Source organism: Giraffa tippelskirchi, chromosome 12 (genome assembly GCF_054371585.1).
Source record: "Giraffa tippelskirchi isolate mGirTip1 chromosome 12, T2T-mGirTip1v1.2.pri, whole genome shotgun sequence".
Classification (NCBI taxonomy): domain Eukaryota; kingdom Metazoa; phylum Chordata; class Mammalia; order Artiodactyla; family Giraffidae; genus Giraffa; species Giraffa tippelskirchi.
The window spans coordinates 11,392,352-11,418,175 of NC_137286.1; the positions used below are offsets into that span (position 1 = coordinate 11,392,352).

The following is a 25,824-nucleotide window of genomic DNA, read 5'->3' on the forward strand; positions in this document are numbered from 1 at the left end:
CATCTCGTTTTTTTTAAACTTTTTATTTTGTATCAGGCGTAGCCGATTAACAATGTTGTGATAGTTTCAGGTGAACAGCAAAGGGACTCACCCATACATGGATCCATTCTCCCCCAAACTCCCCTCCCATCGAGGCTGCCACGTAACACTGAGCAGAGTTCCTGTGCTCTACAGTAGATCCTTGTTGGTTATCCATTTAAAATATAGCCGTGTGTACATGTCCATCCCAGACGCCCTAACTATCCCTCTGCCCCACCCATTCCCTGCGCAACCACAAGTTCATTCTCTAAATCTGTGAGTCTCTTTCTGTTTTGGAAGTAAGTTCATTTGTATCATTTCTTTTTAGATTCCACATATAAGGAATGTCATACAACATTTCTCCTTCTCTGATTATGACTAATATTCTTATAGAAAGGGGGAAATCTGGACAATGACACACACACACAGGAAGAAGGCCACATGAAGATGAAACAGAGATCTACAAGCCAAGGAAAGATGGCTAGTGAATCTCCAGGAACCAGGGAGAGGCCGGGACAGATGCTCCCTCACAGCCTTGGAAGGAATCAGCCCTGGCATCACCTTGATCTCATAACTTCTTGTCTCCAGAACCATGAGACAGTATATTTCTGTTACTTAAGTCATCCAATCTGTAGTACCCAGCAGCCTAGCAAACTGATATGAGGGAAGCAAAGCCCAGAGGCAGGAGAGTGCCAAGAGGTGAGGAGGCAGTGGGGTTCACGTGATGCGAAAGGGTGAGGTTCTTAGGAGACGGCATGAAAAAGAAGTTTAGAAGAGCAAGATGGGGCCTCTCAACATCCACCCACAGATAATCTGGGATGCCACATAAGGAGGTTTGGATCTTATTTCAAATTCAGTACAATTTCTGAGGAGGGAAGCCTCATTCACCATGAGAAGTACCGTGCTCTAGCAAGCTCACTGTGGCAGCAGTCTAGAGACCAGAGGAAGGACATGGAGAATGGAGCCCAGGGCCCAGTGTGAAGGCAGCCCCCATGGTCCAGGTTAAGACCCACGTGGCTTCTGGGATGGAGAAGGATACTGTCTGTAGGGACAACCTGTGAGGGTCTGAGGACTAGTTTGCCCTTTAGATTGAGGACAAGGTTAAAAGTTAGCCTGGGCCAACTGGAGAACAGCAAGACAATGAAGAAAACAGGAGAACCAGGAGGAGAGCCTATTGGGATGGGGGATAGCATTTAAATGCCCTCTCTGTTCACTAGTCCTGGCTATAGCTGCTAGTCTCATTTAATTCATCAAATCACTAAAAAATAAACTTGGCGAAGTGATAAATCATGTTTCCTCTCTGTGCTTCTGTTCCTAAGGCTGAATCTCACTGTTTTTTTTGCTTTCAGCCTTCTATGAAAGTGGAAGTGTCACTCACTCAGTCATGTCCAACTCTTCACAACCCCATGGACTGTAGCACCTCAGGCTCCTCTGTCCAAGGGATCCTCCAGGCAAGAATACTGGAGTGGGTTGCCATTCCCTTCTCTAGGGATCTTCCTGATCCAGGGATCAAACCTCTGTCCTCCACATTGCAGACAGATTATTTACCATCTGAGCCACAGGGAAGCCTTTAACCTTCTATAGATACATACAATTTGCTAATTTGACTTCACTGATGTTTGCTCCTAAACACAGTATTTATATTGCAGCCATTTAAGTCTCTGTCTGTAACGTAACTACTGTGTTTAGAAATGAAGTATGGTGTGTCTCAGAAGTTTGTGATTGGAATTCTGATATCTGTGATCAAACTTTCAGAAAATAACATACTCGCTTGTCTCCTCAGCCCTCAATCCTCATAATAAAATTGTGGGATTACAAAGGTTGGTGCCAGATAACGCTTTGCTCTCTGGCATATCAGAGGACTGGCTCATGTGGACATCCCAAATAGGAATAAATAAATTAGTCTAACCACCTCCTCCCTAATATCTGCAGGGCAAAAACAAGCCCTGAGGGCTCTAATGCCTATAGACTTTTATTGTCTTTTGACCCATTTAATATGGAAGCAAGCTCACATGCCTCTTGATATTTGGGGAATACCTGAACTAACCTCTTGTTAAGAATCCTGAGGGACTAAGGACCAGGGAACACTGAGCCCTCTGCTGCTGGATGGATGTCTTTTCAGGGCTGCCCCTGGGGCTAAGGGTCTGTATGAGGGAATCAAGGCGGACACTGAGGCTGATTTTAGAAGTGTTTCTCTTATTTCCCCATTGATGTAACACATGACCATAAGATTCTAAACATACTTCCACAGGGCCTTCAGGTCTGTTATTTATGAATCGCCTGACTGAAAACATCACATTAAAGTTCATTGTGAAAGACAACATTATACAACCCAGCAGTCATCCTATTTCAGGAATGCTAATTGACTTTATTGAATAAGATTCATTTCAGTACCCTATTGCTAGTGGCTCCTACAAAGCTGTCAGTTAGAATTAGATATAATTTATTCTGGGCTCTGTAATGTTATAATAAAATTGGTTGGTTTTTGTTGTTGTTGTTGTTCTCCAGAAACAATATCTGGAAAACCAAAGGACATTGTAAAAAAAATAGGTTGTTTTTCACCAAAGTAAAAGTAATAGTCTTCCTCTTATCTTAGTTTATGCTATGGGATACATTGAAGATTCTAATTCTGTTGGATTATATTCATTTCATTCCATACTTGTTCCAGTCCTCAAAATAAAATTAGTCCTGTAACTTCCTCTTTTAGCCAAGGTGGAGTAACAAAGACCAGATTTACACTCCTGTCTAAAACAAAATTAAAATTCCAGGTGAAGGATATGAAACAATGGTTTTCAGACATTAACTGTCAACAATGCAGGACAGTGATCACTGAGGGAGAGCAGACAAACCAGATGCACCCTGCAATTATCCTAACTCACTGCCTAGAAAGTATTCTCAGGCGGTAGCACAGGGAGGAGGAGCCCAGGCAGTCTGGCAGTCTTCATGAGGTGAGAAAACGGAGCTAGGAGACTAGGAAGGCCAAGGGAGCTAAAGTTTGTAAGGCAAAGTAGTGGAAAGAAGAGAGCTGTACAGAGAGAGAGAGAAAGACAGAGAGAGAGAGAACACGCAAACTAATTCTCTGAAGATCTGTGAAGGGTTTCCCTTGAGTCTTCAGCTGAATCTTGACCAGTGTACACATGTGAGAAAACTATTCAAGGCTGAAGAAAAAATAACCAAAAAAGATTAGAGGGAAAAATCCCTGGTAATCACATAGCAGTAGTTTGTGTTTCCACTAGTTAGACTGGAAATCATTAGATTTCCACTTGCAAACGGAAATCATTAGATTTTTTCTTGCAAATTATTAGAATACCGAGTACTCAGAAGGATATTACCTGAACAGTGAAGAAATGGTAACCCTATACAAACTGCTCCCCCAATCCCACTGAACAAAGCTTAACATCAAGTCTCAAAGGCATAGAACTCTTTCTAAGTAATTTAACTGCATCTCAGAATATACTCAAGAATACTTATAGGAATTTAAAAAATACTTATAGGAGTAAAAAAATGGCACCCAAAAGTCAAATTCGAAATATCAAGAATCCAATAAGAAATTACCAGGCATACTAAGAAACAAGGAAATGGGTCCCACAATGAGAAGAAAACTCAGGCAACTGGAAAAGACCCCCAAGTGACACAGATAACAGAACTGGCAAATAAGGACATTAAAACAGTTATTATAACTATATTCAGTACAGTCAAGAAGGTAGAGGAAATACTGAGTATGTTGAATAGAGGTTTAGAAGAAAACCTTACAGACACAATAGCTGATATTTTTTCAAACTGAACAAACGCAAGCTCAAGAAACATGAAGAAAGCTACACCAAGGCATATCATCTTCAAGTTGCTTAGCAACAATGGTAAAGGGAAAAAAAATTTTAAAAGCAGCCCAAGGAAAAAGACATATTATATATAGAAAAAAAATATATAAGAATGACAAAGATTTCTTTTTAGAAATAATGGAAGCAAGAAGACAGTGGATGAATAGCATCTTTAAAATACTATGAAAAAAAACTTTAACCTAAACTCAAGAACCAGTGAAAATACTTTCAAAAATAAAGGCAAAGTAAAGACTTTCTCAGATATAGAAAAGTTGGAGGAATTAAGCTTCAGCAGAACTACACAAGAAGTAGTAAAGAAAGTCATTTGGGCAGAAGGAAGATGGAAGTTAAATTCTATAGAAAGGAATAAATAAAACTGAAAAGAGCAAATATGGCAATTATTGCAAATACAAATAACTATAAAACAAATTTTAAATTGCTTTAAGAGGTAACTGTTTCAAGCAAAAAAAAAAAAGTATGGTTTGCTTTATAACATATGTAGGAGTAAAATGGATGACTATAACAGCACAAAGATTGAAAATGGAATTATACTGTTGTACATTCTCATTATATATATGAAGTGCTATACTATTATTTGAAGGTAGATTGGGTTGTTAAAAATGTAGACTATTAACTCTAAGTCAACCACTAAAACAACAGCAACTAAGACAGATAACTAATAAGATAACTGAAAAACACATTTAAATAACCCATGGGTCAAAGATGTCAAAAGGGAAATTAGAAATTATTTTAAACTGAATGAAGATGAGAATATATAAAAATTCAGAGGAACGCAGCTAAAGCAGTACTTAGGAGGAAACTTAGAGCACTAAACACTGACAACTGAATAGAAAAAGGTACTCAAATTAGGGACCTCAGCTTTCCTCTAAAAAACTAGACCAAAAAGAGGAAATTATATCCAAAATTTAATCATTAAAAACTCAATCAGTCAAAAAGAAGGTAGAATAAGAGGGAATAAAGGACACAGAACACATGGGAAATACAGAAAAGAAATAACAAGATATTTTTAAGCCAAATAATATCACAAAACACATTAAGTAAAAATGGTTTAAAAAACCCAATTAAAAGAGGTTGTCAGATTGAATTTTTAAAAAGTGCAACACCCAACTATATGCTGCCTATAAGAAATATACTTTAACTATAAAGACACAAATAGGTTAAAGGATAGAAAAAAAATACACTGTCCTAACACTCATCAAAAGAAAATTGGACTGCCTCTATTATTACCAAAGATATTACTAAGATAAAGAGAACTATTTCATAAATTCAATTCACTAAGAAGATAAAACAATCCTAAACATTTATGCACTTAATAATAGCTGTGTAATACATGAAACAAAAGCTGGTGGATTTGAAAAGATAAATTCGGGAGATATTTCAATATCCGTTTCTCAGTAATTGATAGACTAAGCAGATAGAAAAAGAACAAAGGACATGAAAAAAAATTGAACAGCACTCTCAAGAAGCTTGAACCAACTGACAAAGGAAACTATGTTCAACAACAGCAGAAGACACATTCTTTTCTAGTGAACACAAAGCACTTACCGAGATAGACAATATTCTGGGCCATAAAACAAGCCTCAAAAAATTTAAAACGAGTCAAATTATACAAATTATGTTCTCTGATCACAATGTGATTAAACTAAAAAACATCAGAACAGAAAATCTCTAGAAAAGCCTTAATTATTTAAAAACTAAATTATATACTTCTAAATAAGCAATGGAGCAAAAAAGAAAGCAAAAGGGAAGATAGAAAGTATTTTGAACTAAACAAAAATGAGAACACAACTACCAAATTGTAGGAGGCAGTTAAACCAGTGGTTAGATGAAAATTTATAGCAATAATCTCTTGTTATAAAAGAATAAAAATCTCAAATTAGTGAATTCCACTACTACCTTAAGAGATAAGAAAAAGAAGAGCAAGTGAAATTTAAAGCTAATAGAAGAAAGAAAATGGTAAAAACAGAAATCCATGAAACAAAAACTACAGAGAGTATCAGTGAAAACTAACAAAAAGCTGATTGCTGTTGTCGTTGTTTTATACCAAAAGCTCACTAAAATTCATAAACCTTTATTCAGACTAACTAGAAAAAATGGACAAATTATTTGATAGGCACATACTGTCAAAGATCACTCACAAATAAGCAGATAACTTAAACAGCCCTATATCTGTTAAAGAAATTGAAGTTTAACACCCTCCTGCAAAGACAATTCCAAGCCCAGGAAGTTCCACTGGTGAATATAACCAAATACTTAAGGGAAAAAATAACACCAAACCTATACAAACTTCTCCAGAAAATAGAAAAGGAATACTTTCCAATTTATGCTATAAGGCCATCATTATCTTGATACCAAAATCAAAATATAGTTATTACAAGGAAAGAAAATTACAGTGCAGTATCCCTCATAAACACTGATGCAAAAAATTATTTTAAAGAGTTAGCAAATAGAATTCAGCAATATATAAGAGAACAATATATCAAGACCAAATGGTTTGTCCCAGGAATATAAGATCGGTTTAACATTCAAAAACTCAATCCCTGAAACTCACTGTTAACAGTCAAAAAAGAAAAATTTAATGACCATCTCAATAAACATAGAGAAAGCATTTGACAAAGCCTACATCTATTCCTGACAAAAGTTCTCAGCAGACTAGGAAGAGAAGAGACACTTGCTCAGTCTGACAAAGGTATCTGTGAAAACCTAACAGCTAACATTTATATTTAATGAATGCTTTCTTCCTAAGATTAGGAACAAGACAAGGTTTTCCTATCATGGTTTATATTCAACTTTTACTAGAGGATTTAGCCAAAGCAGAGGGAAAAGAAAAAGAAATTAAAATTATAAAAATCCAAAAGAATGAAAGAAAACTGCTTCTATTTGCACATGACATAATTGTCTAAATAGAAAATCTGATGAAATCTGCAAGAAAACTAATAGATGAGTTTACCAGAACTAATAGATGAGTTTAATAGGTTGCAGGATATAAGGTATAAATCAGTTATATTTCTACATAGCAACAATTAAATAAAAATTTAAATGCAAAAAACATTGTTTATAAAACTATAAAATTATTACACACACGTGTGTGTATGTGTTAGTCGCTCAGTTGTGTCCAACTCTGTGACCCCATGGATTGTAGCCCACCAGGCTCTTCCGTGCGTGGGATTCTCCAGGCAAGAATACTGAAGTGGGTTGCCCTTTCCTTCTCCAGGGGATCTTCCCAACCCAGGGATCGAACCCAGGTCTCCTGCATTGCAGGCAGATGCTTTACCATCTGAACTACTAGGGATAACACACTTAGGGATAAATTCAACAAAATACTCTAGGTCCATATATGGAAAATTATAAAATATTGCTGAGAAAAGTCAGTGCAGACACAGAGTGATGTACTGTGTTCATAGATTGGAAGAGTCAATATTGCTAATATCTCAATTTTCCTTCAAGTGATCTATACATTAAATGCAACCCACATTCCCAGTAGGCTTTGTGTAATAATTGACAAATTGATTTTAAAATGTATCTAGAAATGCAACAGACCTAGAATAGCCAAAACAACTTTGAAATAGATGTAGAAATTTAGAGGACTAACACCACATGATTTCAAGGCACGTTAGAAAGCTATAGTAACCTAGATAGTGTGGTCAAAGAAAGACAAACAGATCAATAGAACTGAATTGAGTATCCAGAAATAGAACCATACATATAAATGGTCAATTGATTTTTGACAAAAGTGCAAATGTAATTCAATGGATAGAATTTTTAACAATCTTGAAATAACTGGATACCTACACACATAAAAAGTACCTCAATCCAAACCACACACATACAAAAGTTAACTCAAAATGGATCATAAATGCAAACTTATACCTAGAAGAAAACATATATAATACCTAGAAGAAAACACAAAACTGCCTTTTATTAGCCAAAGGTTTTCTTAAATACACCACCAAAAGCATAATTAATAAAAGAAAAATTTGATAAATGGTACTTTATCAAAATTAGGACCTTCTGCTCTTCAAAAGTCACTGTGAAGACAATGAAAAGACAAACACAGAAAAAAATCATTGCAAATGACATATCTGATAAAGGACTTGTATCCGAACAATAATAAGAAAAAAAAACCAACTTGATTTTTCAAAAATGGGCAAATAATTTTAAAAGATATTTTACCATGCAGATGTATGGATAGCAAATAAGCACACAAAAAGATGTCACGGATCATTTGCCAATAGGAAAATGCAATTTAAAACCATGAGCAGATATCACTACACAGTTCTTAGAATGACTAAAATTAAAGATTAACTACATTAAGTGTTGATGAAGATGTACAAGCACTGGAATGCATACTGCTGGTGTGAATGTAACAGGGTACAATCACTGTGGAAAACAGTTTGCCGATTTCTTTAAAAGTTATACACATATCATACGGGCCAGCAATTCAACTCCTCAGTATTTATCCAACACACACGAAAGCCTATGGCTACACAAAGACTTATGTACATGTATTCATGAGTAAGCTTTATTTTTAATAGCCTCAAACTTTTGGAAACAGCTCAGATGTCCATTAACTGATGAATGGATAAATGAAATGTGTTATACCCATATAATGGATACTACTCAGACATAAAATAAATAATCTACTGATACATGTAACATAGATTAATCACAATATAATTATTCTGCATAAAAGAATGAGAAAGAAGCTTAACTCCTATATAAATCTATTTATATGAAATTCCAGAATATGAAACAAAGCTATTATGACAGAAAGCAGATTAGAAGGTGCCTGGGGATGAGGAGGTGGGGGTACAGGAAGTGGCGGAATAGAGACTAATAAATGTGTAAGAGAAAACTTTAGAGAGTGAGGACAACATTCATTACCTTGACCTTGGTGATGGTTTCACAGGTATCATATATGTGATATAGATACCAAATTGTACATTTTAAATGTGTATAGTTTTCAGTCTATAAATTATACTTTAATAAAACTGTAAAAACTAAAGTCATGTATGATCACCCAAGTGTCAGTTATATAGTTTCTCTTATAATGTTGACATTTGCTATTGACTGTTAAGCTAGATAAGCCATATCTATTCCATTTGAACCAACTGCCTTGCGGTTTTCTGGTAACAGTCAAGTTTTCCCTAAAAATGTGCTGCTCATGCATCTTGTTTGAAAAAGGAAGTTCAAAGAAGCAGAGTTAGGGTCTTAGTTTCCTAGGGCTCTATAATAAATTACCACAAACTGGATGGCATACAAGAACAGCAATTTTTAATCTCACAGTTCTGTGAACAAGAAGTCTAAAATCTAGGTGGTTGCTGGGCTATTCTCTAACCAGAGACCCTACAGGTGATTCTGTCCCATGTGACTTCCAGCTGCTGGTGGCCCCAGGCCTTCCTTGGCTTTGGGTATATCATCCCAAGTCATGGTCCCATTTTTCATCTCCTCTTTTCTGTGTATCCATCTTATAAGGATACACTGATTGCATTTAGGGACTCTAGGATTCACCTAGATAATCCAGTTAATTCACAGCTCTGTGTGAGCTAACTTGATAAGTGTCCTTAATTGAAGGGAGTCAACCAAAGAGGAAGTTATAAGGTTCCAAGCTGATGCACTCCATGGTGGGGGGTGAGGGTGGTGGTGATGATGCCTGAGATAATGGAATATAGAAATGGAAGGCCAAAAAGTGGTACAAGAAGAGGAAGGGCAAAGAATCAGTGAGACAGAGAGATGGAAAGGAAAAAGAAGGGAAATAAGAAGAGAAAGTGAGCAAGAAACCACATTCTCCTTTGCTGTTTTATCTTTTTATCACATTAGGATGTTTCTGATGTTCCTGGATAAATAACAAATACTTGAATTACTTACATACACTGTACAATGATTTAGAATAGTAATATTAGAAACTAAATTAATTTATCTCTGAGAAAAGCATCAGCTAACAAGTCAAACAATGACAGACTATTTTCCTTGGTTTTCTGGATATCTTGCAAGATGAGGCTCCACCAAACAATTTATATGTCTCCAGGGTCATTTCCAGATCAACATTTTTGGTAACATTTTAATTACTTGTGCTGCATGCAGTCATGGTGCAACGTATCTAACCCAGCTATAGTTGGTCACAGTGGTGAAACAAGAGCAAAAATTACACAATAACTATTTGGTGAAGGTTGTTATATGATTCCCCCAGCCTCAACTTTGAATGTGAAAATTAAATCAGTTTTATCTTCCTCGTCAGAAGGTACATTCAAGATAAATCCACATTTGTTTTTAGAAGCAAGTAAAGGTCTATAAAAATCATAAGAATTTCCTACCTTGACAAAAATTGTTGAATTGCATTCTTGCAATGCCTCCATTAAACTAATCACATGGAGACACACCATTTCTACCATCTGAAACAACAAACATGAAAATCAATTCCACTCCCAGTCTGCAACCACAGAAAAACCCATGCCCTGTGTGCCCATGAGGACTTTCTGCACAACAACCAGAGAGGACCACAAGGAATGGTATTTATTCACCTCTAAAACTTCAGCCAGAAACTGGATTTTACAAGCTGCAGCGGTTTTGCAATTGTCATGCCTTGCTCATCTAACTCAGGCTGCCAACGGAATTCAGGTATTGACCTCACTAATCTGTACCACACTGCGATTCACACCAGAGCATAAATGGCTTCTGCTTCCTTCATTTCCAACTGCAGAACCCTGGGGCATAGGTCCTTTTCTCCATCTTAATGCTTTCGCCACAGTTTCGCCACTCAGAGAGGTTGTTTAATTTATTGCACCATCTGTGTTTGAGGCTTTGTTCTCCACGGAACAAGGCAGCCGTATTTACCCACGGAACAAGGCAGCCGTATTTACGACAGTTCAAAAATACAATAGAAATGATAATCCCTCATCAGAGAACCTTATGGCTAGATTTTAAACACTCCAGGGGAGATTTTACCAGACTGGCTTTTATGGTTTAACCAAATTTTCGGACTTTAAAATTAATTCAAATTCATTTGTAACATGATTTGTACGAGATTCACCTGTAACACATCCATATCCAGCATTTGAATTTTAAAAGAGATTTAGAGGAGAGGTATTAACGGTACCAAAAAAAAACTAGTGACAATAGAAGGAAACCCTGAACCTCTAGTTTAAATTTAAGGTCTCGGTTTCATCGTCTGTAAAGTAGCAGAATAGAAACTTGACCTCCACGTACTTCTTCAGTCCCAAACTCTGCCATCTAATAAACGTAATTATCTATGTGGTGGTCAGAACTGTTTGCACACCCTAAAGTTTTCACATAAATTTCCTTTAACCTGGATTAAAACTCCTCCCTCCATACACAACTGCTTAATAATATCTGCTTCTCTAAAGTGCTTCACTGAAAGTAAAAGATATTCCCCTTTCCAATGATAACAAAAAGATAATGTTTCTGAGACTAATTATTCAATCAATCAAAAACCATTCCAGAATGCCTTTGTGGACAGAGAACTGTTGGGTTTCTGGGCACATTGGAATCATCATTATGGTGTTCTTCCAGCCCCTTTACCCTTCACAGATAAGAATTCTACTGATGAAGCGCCCATAACCAAGACATTGGATGCTGCCTTTCCAGCTGAGACTCCTCCTCCAATGCAGCAAACTGAACTAGAGGACTTCTTTGGAAATTCCTTCCATATACTCTCCAATCTTGACTCCACTGGACTAAGCCAAGCTTGTTCAATGACATAGACCCATGCTAGTCATACCTCAGATCTTTTCCAACAAGGTAAACCATCCACATTAAAATGCAACTGGGTTTGAAGACTAAGGAGCCTAGGTCCTCAGAGGGCAACTCAAAAAGGTGAAACTCTTTTCAGATTTTTTGCCCTAAGTGGAATTAACACATACAGTCAGTCTGCTCTTAATTGACCATAGTTTTCCCAAATTGCCTTCAGTTCAGTTTAGTTCAGTTCTATCGCTCAGTTGTGTCTGACTCTTTGAGACCCCATGAACCGCAGCACGCCAGGCCTTCCTGTCTATCACCAACTCCCGGAGTCCACCCAAACCCATGTCCAAACTTCCTTAGAATCCAAAATAATATAAAACCCCTTCCTAACTCTCTGACTTTATAGAACAAGACACTTTGTAAAGGTAGACGTTTCACACACATTTCCTTTGCCACTAGGCGGAGAAAACAGTTTTAACTGAATTTACTTGTTTGCTTTGTTTTTCATCAAAATTATTATGCATGTAGAATATCCTGTTTTTCATGCAGAAATTCACCAATCCATTTACATATTATTACAACTGAGGTCTTTAAAAAGCATGTAATGTGAAGACAAAGAGTGGCTTACACGTTTTGAGATTCTATCCAAGAGGGGAAACCCATTTGTGAACTCACCACTTTGTTATGGGCCATCAGCTGAAGGATGCTAGGGGTCACCCTACTCCAGAATTCTAGCGCTGTCAGTATCGCTGTGAAGCTGAATTCATTCTGACTTTGGACATTCGTAGCTACGGCACTTTGTTCGCAATATACAGTCCAGAGCTGAGCAAAGATAAATGCGTGGAAAAGAGAACACATGTGCAGCACGGAGGTCTGCAAAGGAAGCAAACAGGGAACCGTTACATTCTAGTGGGCTGTGGTACTCCCAGGAGCTCTCCCCGCATGACTTTGGCCTTCCAAGGGGCACAGCCAAAGTACATGCGATTCGAGTGATCCAAGGCTGGAGGAGCTGTCTCCAAGATACACACTCATGATTCATCACCTTGAAATAGTCTGCTCTTCACTCAGTCAGTGGGAGGGCGCTTAGAGACCAAGCATCTTTTCAGAGAGAAGGCACCTTGGCTTGCAGAATAAATCTACCCACCTCCTTGGTGGTGGTGGTGGTTTAATCACTCAGTTGTGTCCAACTCTCACGACCCCATGGCCCCACCAGTCTCCTCTGTCTTCTCCAGGCAGGAATACTGGACCGGGTTGCCATTTCCTTCTCCAGGGGATCTTTCTGAACCAGGGATCAAGCATGTATCTCCTGCATTGCAGGCAGATTCTTTACCACTGGGCCACCAGAGAAACCCCCACCCCCACTCCCTTGCCCTTTAAGGAAAGTGACATTCCTATCCCTAAACTAGATTAGAAAGAACAATCATTCTACCATTTTAGGATGTCTGCCCCTCTGTGAAATGTGGGTAATGGTACCCCCTTCAGAGAGTTGTAGCTTGGAGCAAATGAGGTGATATATACTGAAGCAATATCCAGCACTTAATAATTATACTACTGATAGTAGTAATGACAGCAGTTGCAGCAGCAGTAAAGATGGGATTCCTAATCAGTAAGTACTGATTGAGTGAGCAACTACAATGTCCCAAACACTGTGCTAAAGATTCATAGTTTACCTTCATAATTCTCACACCATCTCATCTATTTTACAGCTGAAAACCTGGAGCTCAGAGAGGTTAAGAAACTTTTTCAATGTCACAGAATTACAAAGTACCATCATTAGGAATCAAACACAGATTGGGTTGAAATATTAGGAACTGACTGCCTACTTCCTTTTGTAAACATCATTCAGGTAATTTGGATGGATGCTCAATTTTATTGCAGAATAAAAAAATCTATTGCTGGTGAAGCTTGCCCTAGCTAGCCTAAATCCCAGCTGTTCGCAAAACCACCATGAGCTCCTAGAATTGGCCTAGGCTCTGTGAGGGGACTTAGGCTCCTCACAGCTGAGCAGTACTGCTGTGTCTGGTTTGCTTGTACAGGCTCATGATTGATGCTGAGCCTTGGATTTACTTTATTCCCTTAAGCACACCACCTGTCTCTACAATTTATAAGTTCCTCTGTGTATGTGATCCCCATCTACAATTTAGTGAGTTCCCAACTGGCTTTATTTTCATTTTGTATCTTCATACATCTCTAGAGATTTGAGTTGAAAAGACAGTGCATGAAAAATTAGAGAATAAATTTCCCTCCACTTCATATTTGTTTATAAAGACTGATCATGGAAGTTTTATTATATTTCTAGCCTTTTATTTCTCTTCATTATTTTGAGACAGCAATGCCTAGGAAGCTATCTCTTGCTTGCCTCCATAATTTATCTTCATAAAAGTAAACCGAAAAACAACTTAGGGGGAAGAGAAGATAGTCTGGGAATTTAAACAACTTTAAGTAAGGCATTAGCACAAAGTTGCTTTCCTAGCAGCCACAGGAGGGCAAGTGATAAGGTGCATTTTCTTCTCAGAAGAAACGTAATTGGCTGATAAGGGTTTCCATTAGCAATCTTGATGCGTATGGCTTTAATCTTGCAGAAATCACTTACCTTTGATTGCTCTGGAAATCCAATCAGGATAACAATAAGATGGTCTGCAATATGGGAACCTGCATCCAGCGGTATGGGCAGGCACGGAGAGGAGGCATTGGGACACACCGCATTATGGGTAAGGGCACCCAGAAGCAGCCAGGACAAGAGCCGGATGTGGGAGACACACTCGATGAATTCTTTCGGTCTATTAGGGAGGAAGGAAGTGTTAGAGATGTTTTGGGGCTTTCTGTTTCATTGGCTGCTCAACAAACACTTACTGATGGAGGGGTGTAAAAGTGTGGCCTTTTAGGCAATTGCATAAAATAAAACACCAAAGCAACAAAGTGCCAACGAAGTGATAAATCTGTTTTTCTTGTTTTCCACTCTAATCCTGGAGCTCAGCTTCTCAAGCAAAGAGCAGCCTTTGGTGACACAGGATTAAATATCATTCTTCCATAAATCTGGCTGCCTTTCTGATTAGTTTCTCTTTCTAAATTCTTTCCTTTCTTCTCATTAGAGTTCTCAATATACCCACCAGAAGGGGAGGAATAGAAGAGGAGCTAAAACACACAGCTACCCATTCTCCTGTTCTCCCCCTCCTCCAGCCTCCTCCCCCTTCCTCCAGCCTCCTCCCCCTCCCTCCATCCCACCTTCAAACCTTTTCTCTAGCCTGCAAGCTGCTCATGCAAGATGGCAGGCCAAGCCTGCTCTGAGTTCTCAAATAAACTAGTCCATGGGCACCTCTCTCTTCTCGGCTTCCCTTCGGGCAGGGTCAGGTGTTCACACTTCCTTGCACTCTATTTCATCTCTGCTGTAGATTCTGTTCCAGCTACAATCTAAGCTCATTAAAGGCAGAAGCAATGTAAGCACTAAAATAAATACCTATCGATGTACTTAAGTAGTGGAAATTATGAGTTGAAGTGGTAGTTCTAAGCTCCAAGTTTTCAACAACTATCAAAAGGACTGAGGCTTCTGTAAAAGCACAAGTTTTATTGGCAGCATGTCAATGTGCTCAGTTGATAAGTGTGTCTGACTCTTTGCAACCCCATGGACTGTAGCCCTCCAGGCTCCCCTGTCCATGGAATTTCCCAGGCAAGAATACTGGAGCAGGTTGCCATTTTTTTCTCTAGGCGATCTTCTCGATTCAGGGATCTATCCTTAGTCTCCTGTGTCTCCTGCACTGACAGGTAGATTTTTCACCACTGAGCCACCTGGGAAGCCCATATGTCATGAAGTACTTGTGTTCAAAAAATGCTGTCGGGTCATCAGATAAGTATGGAAATTGGTGTCAAATCCCATCTTTCCAATCAATCATATTTACTCCTCTAGATCTTCAGTGCATTCAGTAGCTCTTATTGAGCCCCAGGAAGCTCAGGGTGTTTCCTGCCTTGTTGCCAGAATAATAAGGGTCTTACCCTTGCTGCATTGCAGAAGGGGGATGATAGAGCCAAGGCAGATAGCGGATCACAGCTTTGTTGTCTCTGTGGTTGCCCCGGGAGATTTCCATGGCTGCAATCTGAGCCAGCCCGACTTTGAGATGTCCACCGAAGGTATCTTCATGCAGAGGCTGGGAACATGTCTTCATGTGGCTCTACAAAACCAAGTGGTGTTTTTGTGACTTTGGCAAAGTACCCAGGGACGTTTCAGGACACTCTTTAAAAAAGATCAGGTTGTCATATCCACACCTTCTATCATCACTCCCAAGCTACAACTGATTTGAACTTCATTAGGGGTTTCGCGACAAAGAGAGAAAAAATTCTTATCATGGCCTGAAAAACCTGAGACAGTCTAGACACTACAGACCTCTGCAACTTATCCCTTCCCCCTTGTGGTCCAGCTTCACTGGCTCTCCATGCTCCTGCCCATCACTGGCCTTCACTCATGCTGTTTTCTCTGCCTGAAATATTGTTTCTGCCTCTCTTTACCTAATCAATCTTATTCATTACTCAGATTTTAACTCTGATGTCACCTCCTCAAGGAAGCCTTCCTTGACCTCCTCTGCATGCGTGCGTGCTCAGTCGCTCAGTCATGTCCGACTCTTTGCGATCCCATGGACTCGATAGCCTGCCAGGCTTCTCTGTCCATGGGATTTTCCAGGCAAGAATACTGGAGTGGATAGCCATTTCCTCCTTCAGGGGATCTTCCCAACCCAGGGATTGAACTCGCGTCTCCTGCATTTTGTGTGTTGGCAGGCAGATTCTTTACTACTGAGCCACTTGGGAAGCCTGACCTCCTCTAGGAGCCTTTCTAACTTCCCTGGCTAGGTCATGTCACCCTATTAGAAGCTCTCATGCCACTGTCTACCCCTTTTTCATAGCAATTGTGAAAGTCACAATTTCACTTTAGTTTGTATGAAATTCTCATTAAAATTGGCCATCACTGGCGGACTATAGATTAAATGAGGGCAGCCGCTGCCATCTGTTTTTGCTCATTGTCACATCCTTAAATGTCTAGAATGATGTCAGGCATGTTACTCAAGACACATTGGTGAATTAATTCAGAAAAATGTCATTGCTCAGTGTGGCTTAGTGGAAAGAGCACTGAACTGGGAGATGAGACGTAGGTTCTAGACCCAGTTCTGTCCTAAACTCATATGACTTTAGATAAGCCACTTGCCACTTGACTTTTCTGATCTGTTTACCTAATATATAAATTCAGAGAGTTGGACTAGGTCAGAAGTTCCCAACCATTTGGTCACCATGGGTCCCTCTTAATATTTTTCTCTGTATTTTTAAGGTGGCTATAAAATTGTTTAGATAATATTTCCTCTTCAGACATCAAAACTGTCTCAGTGTGAGCAGCCAGGTTTAGCAATCAGTAACCCGTACATGACCAAACATTAGGGACGCTTACTCAGAAATGATTGAATTTGGATATCATGAGAAATCGTCAATTTAAATTTTGATTTCAGTCTCCACCTATCCCTACCCCCCAAGAAACATTTGGATCATCTGAGCAGAGTCTGGAAACTGAGCTGGGTGCTGAAAGGACTGTAGTTTTAGCTGATAAACTTCTGGGACGACCAGCTCCTATTTTTCAAAAAGCCACATTTAGTGCCAGACTGCAACCTGGCTGCTCACTGAGCCAGGTTTGGATCCTCTTCTGCTCTTTTTCCTGAGTCTTTCTCAAATCTCTCAGACTGTCAGTCTTTTAGCTGCCTAGTTGACTCACAGCAAGGAAGCTGACTGGCATCAGCAATTCATTCCACCCTGCAAAGCAATCAATAACCTCAACAACTTCACTGGGATTTTGTCCCTATGCAAATTAAATGTTGCTTTGTCTTTAATTATTTTCTGGAAGGAGATAGCTTTGATACAGATAAAAACCATAAACAGCTTATGTTTGCATAATGTGCACACATTTCCTACAAACTAAAGTTTACAGAAGTCTCTTCACATGCATTATTTCACACTGAACCTTGTAGTGGTCAACAAAGGTAGGTTTATTTAGGTGAGTTCATTGGACTTCTTTTGTGAATGAGGAAACTGAGGCTCAAGGTAATTAAATGACACTGGGTGGTAGAGTGAAAAGAGGCTGGATTGGAGGAGGTCCCTACAGTCTCAGGTCACCCTTGTTTCCATCAGTTATCAGAAGTGTGACCTTGAGCAAAAGACTGCACCACTTCAGGCCTCAGTGTCTACATTCATAATATGGGAATATTTTACAATATGGGCCTGGTAAGAATTAAATAAATGGGGCAAAAATAAAGGTATGCACAGAACTGACACCACTGTGGAAATATCCTTTCTTTTCTCCATCCCCTCTTTGCAGAGGCAAACCTGGTTCTTCAGAGTCCCAGGACATGGGGTCATTCAACACTGCCATCACTACCTCTCCAGGTAAGGATAAATTTCCATCTGGCTGCTTAAATTCCCTACAAATGCCTCTCCGTCTCGCTCACCTGAGAGATGAGGGGATGCAGCTCTCTTACCTTCAGCTTGGTCAGCGTGTGCATGTCTGCCATGAAGTCCAGCACGTCGCTGATGTACTGCCGCATGCACTCCATGGCCGCCGTCCCGCACTGAAACACACAAGGACACCGCTGGGCACACGCTCTGAGTCATGCCAGCTCTTAAGTCCTGACTGCAGTGATTGTCTGACTCTGATTTCCCGCTGTTTACTAATGAGTTGTTTCACTTTCTGGATCTCTGACTCACTCTGTTACTCTCAGACATAGTCTCCAACTGCCCCCACTTTGGACAACAATTAATAAAAAGATTTGTGGTGGAGAGCAAAGAAGTAGGGGTAGCCTATGGGAGACAGGGTTTACATGTTTTTTCCCCACTGGGTGATTTAACTGATTTTTGTTTGCTTGTTTGTTAACTGGGCTGATATATAAAGACAGCCTGTGCGAAGGCACTAGTATCAGTCTTTAGGACATGAATCACCTTAAAACAGCAGTAATACCTAATGACTCTAGGGAATCTCAGATATACATAAAATACGTACCACTAAATTCTACCACCATAATCTTAGATATCTTTCTCTGTCAAAAGCAAAAAAGGGCACAAACAAATATTGTGTCTGCTGAAAGACTCAGAAATTCTTATGTTCAAGCACTTACAACTTCTTATACATAGTAGGTACACTATTAAATAGATGAATGTATTATTGTTGAATTCTTGCTAGGGAAAATTAGAGAAAGAAACAAACTGGTCATCTTCCCCACTTCTAGCAGTGTGTTTGAGAAATCTTAAAGAAAAAAAAAACACCGTTTCAGGTTATTAAATGGAATAAACCTGCTCTCAGGGTATTAGGGAACATTTAACAGGAGGCTTCCTGTGTGCTGACCTGTCATGATTTCTCTGTTCCTTATTAATCCTTGAATATACTTGTGTTTCAGGTTATTAAATGGAATAAACCTGCTCTCTCAGGGCAAGGCAGTGAATTTAGGATTATACGCAAAGAAAAGGAAAATGGACAGCCACGCTGCTACATCAAAGCTGTACCAGAGAACGCATACATAAGACTGGATATAATGCAGATCAAAAGCAGGCCCTCTTTGAAGCCATCTGAATACCATCCTAAAGCCTTTCTTAGTCTCTTTAGGAAAATCTGAAACATTATATACTTAACTAGCTCACCCAGTGGCTCTCATTTTCCCATATTCATGTAAATTTGCACAGCACTGAACTGTATCACCTTCTATCTCTTCTAGAATGTTACGCCTGTCAGTTCCTCTGACAGGATAACAAACAGTAAAATAAGGTCATTGGCAGCTCTGTCAGAGTGTTTTCCAAGCATTTCATATATTCTAAGGTTTTCTTCTTTTAATTTAAATCAAGTGAAGGAGTTATAAAAGGTTATTGTGCTCCTGCTTTGGCAATATTAATCCCTGAGTACAAGAAAGGACTTCTCCCCCCGATTTATTCCATTTTCTCTGACCTTTCACATGTCATGCAAATAAGAGCATATACTTTGCTCCTGAATTTCCTGAAAGGGATTTGTTCCTTTCATAGGCAATATTTTATACCATTTCAACTAGGCAAATGTCACAGAAAATAATTACTTGGAGCATTATTTGATATTTGTCTTTTACCTTTGAATTTCAAAAATGTGAGAGGAAAGAATTTACTATTGCCAGTTACTTTTGCTCTAGAGTAACTACATCTAGTAAAAGTCTTACAATACACTTTCTAGCCAGGATAACTTCAGTGAGCCAGTTATAAAATAAACCACATAATTTTTTTACTTTGCAAAACCTAAGTATAATCTTAGCATGTTATTTTAAAAATAAAAAAACACAGAGACAAGCTCAGCTTGTTTCAGAAGACCTAATTTTATTTCAACGGGAAAGCTGATGATAAATGAGTTGAAAACATACTCTAATCTCAAAAACATGAATTGAAGTGATTCGTATCCAATTTTTCCTCAAAAGTTGTATCTGATTTTAAAGTTACATTTCTTAAATTATAAAGATAACACACATTCAGTGAAGACATCTTGGAAAATATAAATTAAGAAAAAGAAAAATGGCCATAATATTTACATTTCTTGAATTATAAAGATAACATGTGTTCAATGCAGAAAACTTGAAAAATATAAATTAAGAAAAATCGCCATAATCCTAATTCCTGCTCTTCACCTCTGAATTTGCCACTGCTATAATTCCTTCCAAATATTTTTAATGCATATAACATACACACATATAAAATTTTTATAAGATTGAGATTATTTTCTTCTAATCTGCTTTTAAATTAAATCCATCATAAATATTTTCCAATTAAATATTCTTAAATTTGATTTGGTCCACATAATAGTCCATCTTATAGATGGGCTGTTACTGCTGTTTAGTCATTAAGTCATGTCCAACTCTTTGGCAATCCCATGGACTGCAGCCCTCCAGGCTCCTCTGGGATTTCCCAGGCGAGAATATTGAGGTGGATTGTTATTTCCTTCTCCAGGGGATCTTCCCAACCTAGGGATTCAAACCCGTGTCTCCAGAATTGCAGGCAGATTCTTTACTACTGAGCAAACAGGGAAGATGTACCTTATTTTATTTAAATAATATCCTAATGTTGCACATTAATTTTGTTTCTATATTTTTGCTATTTTAAATGCTGCTTTCTGTGCTTATAGATAATTCTATATTTATTTTCTCAAACATGTACCTAGAAATAGATTGTCACAACATTCTTCAGCAAGACTGACTACCACCAGGATCTTATAAGAATGCTTGTTTTACTTCATCATCAGTGAGTTTCAATGTTAGGAAAAACTTGTTGATATGCAAGATGGTTTTAATTTTTATATTTTAAATATTTTATATTTTATATTAATTTACAGTTCACTGATTGCTAGTCAGGGTAAAAGATTTATTTTGAGTGGCTTATTGATCATTGGAAAGGGTTCTATATGTAGATCTATAACTTGCTATTTTATTGGTTTGGAATATTTGTCTTTTACTTGTTGATTTCAATAAACCTTTATATATTAGGGATATTATTTTTTAGCTACCACATAGGTAGCAAATATTGCTGCTGCTGCTGCTAAGTCGCTTCAGTTGTGTCCGACTCTGTGTGACCCCATAGACGGCAACCCACAAGGCTCCACCGTCCCTGGGATTCTCCAGGCAATTATTGAAGTTTAGACAATTAAACAAGGAAACCAGTGACTACTGGGCAGAGACTGGCCAGCTACTCACAGAACCATTTTTCTTTTTCCCTAGGATGCACTAGACCACATTTCCCATCCTCCTTTGCAGTCAAGTGTGGCCATGTGACTGAGTTCTAGCCAATGAAACATGAGTAGGAAAAATGTGCACTACTTATAGACCTGATCCATGAAAACCTTCCGTGTACTATCAGCTCTCCTCTTTCCCCAATCACCAGCTGATTACAGAGGACTGCACCTGTCAGAAGAAACCCCGACCTCTGTGCATTCATGTGAAAGTCCTCCTCCCTTTCCTAATCAGGACAGCCTTTTAAATTTCACATGAGAAAACAATAAACTTTTTTGAGCTAAGTCACTAAGAACTGGGATTTTTATCTCATAGCATCTTGCATTGCCCCAACTATTATCAAGAACCCTTAAAAAAACCCAAAGTCTATTAATTCTACTATCAGAAATCTATTATAAAAAATAGTCTAAAATATGAACAAAGATTTAAGCACAAAGATGCTTATTACACATTAATTACAATTGTAGAATATGAAAATAACTAAAATATCCAACAATACCTAGTGCTTGTTAATAGTATTTTTTAAACTGTTAGGTATGTTTTGTTTTTTATTGAAAAATATTTGAGATATAACTATGTATAAATTTAAGGTGTACAACATGTCAATTTGATTCACTTACATATTGTAATATGATTGTCCTTGTAGTGATAATTAGCACCTGTATCACATTACATAATTATCTTTTCTATTTGGTAGGAATAACTTTTAGTTTTTCAGCAAGTTTGATTATTATAATACAATATTGTAGTCTATATTCACTGTACTCACATTATATCTCTAGGACTTATTTACTGCTCATTATGTTTGTGCCCTTAAACATGACAGTCCTGTCCCTGCACCTCCATTAATATTATTTTCAATAGTTAATGTTCACACAGCACTTACTATGTTTGTCACCATGCGAATGTGCTTTACATGCATTATCTCATTCAATCCTCAACTTCGACCTTATGCCCTGTTATAGCCCATTCTACAGATAACATAAATCAAAGAATCATGGATTAAATAACTTTCTTGATCACACAGCTAGTAAATGTCAGTTCCCTAACTCTGTTATGAATCAAAATCCATATTATCAACTATTGTTATATGGTGCATTCATATGAGCTAACATCACTTTGGGGAAAATGCTTAAGACATATGAAGCCAAAGCTTCATCTATATTATGGTTTCAACTATGTTTAAACAAATATACGCAGAAAAAGAAGAAAGAAAACTCATTAATATGTTAGCAGTAAAATTATCTCTGAGTTGAATGATTGTTATTTTTTCCTCTCTCATATTGCTCTATATCAAAAAAGAATTGAAGTAATGTTTAGTGTTCTATGGACAAAACTGGTATACTTACAAATATAAATTAATGAAAACGTCTTGTGAATATGTACTATGAAGATATTCCTGCTCACTGACCAAGGAATTTATACCAAGAATATCACTCAAAATAAACATAAAGAGGATCTTTGTATATATGTTATATACTATGCTATTCTGTACTAGCAAAGAAACTAGAAAGTATTGGGTTGGCCAAAAAGTTTATTCAGGTTTTTCCATTACATCTTAAGGAAAAACTCAAATGAACTTTTTGGCCAATCCAATATCCAACAATATGGGAATAAACAAATTATGATACTGAAGTAGATCAAAACATGGGAAATTTTCCTAAAACAATACAGTTCTTATTTTAGGGCAGAAGATTATGTGACCCTTTATCTCAAAATATTTTTGTTGAAAATTTAAATGACCTTTTCCCACTAACAATTTAAATCTCTAAAGTTTCTCAGTTTGTTGAAATAACCTTGCTTTAATAAGTTATTGTGGTTTCTGATATCCAGTCCCATCTATGAGAATCTTAACATATTTCACCAAATAGTTCACTAGTTAACGATAACAGAAGTTTTTTTAATTTTCAGAGGAAATATTATAAAGGAAAACAAGGTATTACAACGCTTATTTCTTTCTGGCAGTAGTTAAATCAAATTGGCTAACAGGAGCCAGTATAAGAAAATTGACTTGGGAAAAATTGAACTTTAATCAAATCTATTTTGTATGTCTGATAATTTCTTTCCTTAACTGGATGCTTCAATTTTATTCATGTTTCCTGGAATTAAAAGTTTCCAGGGGCAGAGATTAATTTAAATTTTCATCAGTGCTCTTTTAAACAAGATTCTAATATGTTTAAAATTTTTACAGTGTTCGTTCTATCAAAAGTGAACCAGGATATAGGCCAAAAATGCCTATTTGCCGAATTAGGAAATGAGCAGAAATAGAAAATGTAGATAATTAATTCATTCGGGACTTACTCCAGGTACAGAGGCGATCATCTGCTTGCTCAGGATTGTTGACTCAGCTAGTTTGGTTCCAGCATCTGCACAAATAAACTAATAAGAAATTGAAAGGATAATTATTTTTAAGAGCACTTGGACAGTAATAGTAATTTATAATTTTATTAACTTTGCTTAGATTCACTAGTTTTTACTTTATGGCCCTGGATATATGGGACTTGCTAGTCATGAAAGTTCACTCCTACCAGAAATTCAGAATCATAGTACTGTGATTAACACAGAGACTCTCATTTTACCCAGACAGTTGTGTAACACTGAAACGGTGCATTTAGTCAAGGAAGAAAGGAATGATGTCAATATAGTCATATTTACTTTGAAGTCATGCTATTTATTCTTTGGCACTTTTTGACAATTTCTGAACTTTCATGGATTTTCCAGACTTTTATCATTATTATGATGAAAACAGAAAAACAATCAACCCCAAAGTGAGTATTATACTTGTTTCGTTCCCTCTGAGACCCCTCAGTATCTGTTCTTTCTCGTCCCATGTCCTTCACACTGTCCTCTGTGCTGATAATGACCCCTGACTTCTGCTCTGTCCCCCACATAAAACTTTCACACATTCCCACCGCAACAGTCATCACATCAGGTTGCAATGATCTATGCGTCTATTTTTCAACTCATTACAAGCTCTTTGAGGCCACACATGGATGCACTTCACCTCCAGCACTAGCTTCCTGCCTGACACCTCAGAGGGGCTCAGCAAGAGTTTGTGAAATAAAATGGTTGATCAGGGATGACTCAAGCTCATGGCAAGGATGGATTTGCCAAATTACAATTTAATATGCTTCATTACAGATTTTTACAGGTGTTTCCCCAGCGAATGCAATGCCCAACTATTTATTAATGGTTTTGTTGTTGTTCAGCTGCTCAGTTGTGTGAGACTCTGTGGCCTCATGGACTGCAGCACACCAGGTTTCCCTGTCCTTCACCATCTCCTGGAGTTTGTTAAAACTCATGTCCGTTGAGTCAGAGATGCCATTCAAACATCTCATCCTCTGTCGAGAAGAGAGGTGGTAGGAGGAATTGGGAGATTGGGATTGACACATATACACTATTCATACTATGCACAAAATAGATAATTATTGAGAATCTGTGTATAGCACAGTGAAATCTACTTAATGCACTATGGTGACTTGAATGGAAAGAAGTCCAAAAGGGATGGGATACATGTGTACATATGTCTGACTCATTTTGCTATACACTAGAAACTAACATGACATTGTAAAGCAACTAGACTCCAATAAAAATTAGTTTAAAAATATTTGAGGCAAATTCAAATATCTGATCTGTAAGAGCCAACAGCTAATTTTAGAAGTCAGGATTAATAAAAAAAATTCTAAAATTACAGAGGTGTCTCAGAGAGTCTAGTGTATTAAAAGGCATAAAAGTATATAAGCCGTGAAAATCATCTATTATTTTTTATCAATGTCTTTTCATCCAGTGTAATTTTACATAAGATGTACAACTAAAATCTTAATAAACTTTCCATCTTCATTTTATATAGCTGCCAACTGAAAAACTCCATTATGATTTTAGAGAGTGGTTCAAAATATAAAGATGTAACTTAAATCAGAGGGGGAAAGGATGATGGCTATAGAAGGAAGAATTCTATCCTTTAAGACAGAAATACGCCACTGAAAAATACACTCCCAAATGAATACAAAAGAATACAAAAAAACCCACAATACCCATTAAGTGTAATTACTAAAATCATCATCAAAATGATCCTCAAAATAGTATCTCTACCTCTCACTCCAAAGAGTGATCAGATTATTACTAACTCAACTAATACTAATAACCCCACGTAAGTAGTAACTGGGAATTAAAAACAACAGCCATACCTCTGCTGTTTCTTTGTCCTCCAGCCCACAACTAAACTATCTTTAAAAGAAAACCTTTCACCCACATGATTTCTCACAGCTTGAATATGCAGGTATGTCCCACACTGTGGGAGTGTTCCATGCACTTCAGCAGAATGTCTACTCTTGACACATAAGAACTGAGAAAATTCTTTTCGATTTGAGTTTATATAGATTTTTATGGTGGCTTTCAATGAGTTACTCTATTAGGAAAACTCAAATCCATCTTGAGAACAATAATAACATCCTATTTCATGTAAAATTTCTATAGCACACCATCAGAAGAGAGAATGTTCTAAGTGAAAGCAA

General features: G+C 37.6%; 1 protein-coding gene across 2 annotated transcripts in view; it reads right to left on the bottom strand.

Moving 5' to 3' along the window:
* Nucleotides 1-25,824, bottom strand: part of UNC79 (unc-79 subunit of NALCN channel complex) — a 269,126-nt gene that overhangs the window by 3,724 nt on the left and 239,578 nt on the right. For both annotated transcript variants that reach the window (XM_081548126.1, XM_081548125.1), the window contains 6 exons: nt 23,612-23,689; nt 18,062-18,151; nt 15,546-15,721; nt 14,149-14,335; nt 12,231-12,428; nt 10,172-10,249 (listed from right to left, as the gene is read on the bottom strand). In XM_081548126.1, coding sequence (XP_081404252.1) covers nt 10,172-10,249; nt 12,231-12,428; nt 14,149-14,335; nt 15,546-15,721; nt 18,062-18,151; nt 23,612-23,689 — 807 coding nt within the window. The remainder of the gene's footprint in view (nt 1-10,171; nt 10,250-12,230; nt 12,429-14,148; nt 14,336-15,545; nt 15,722-18,061; nt 18,152-23,611; nt 23,690-25,824) is intronic.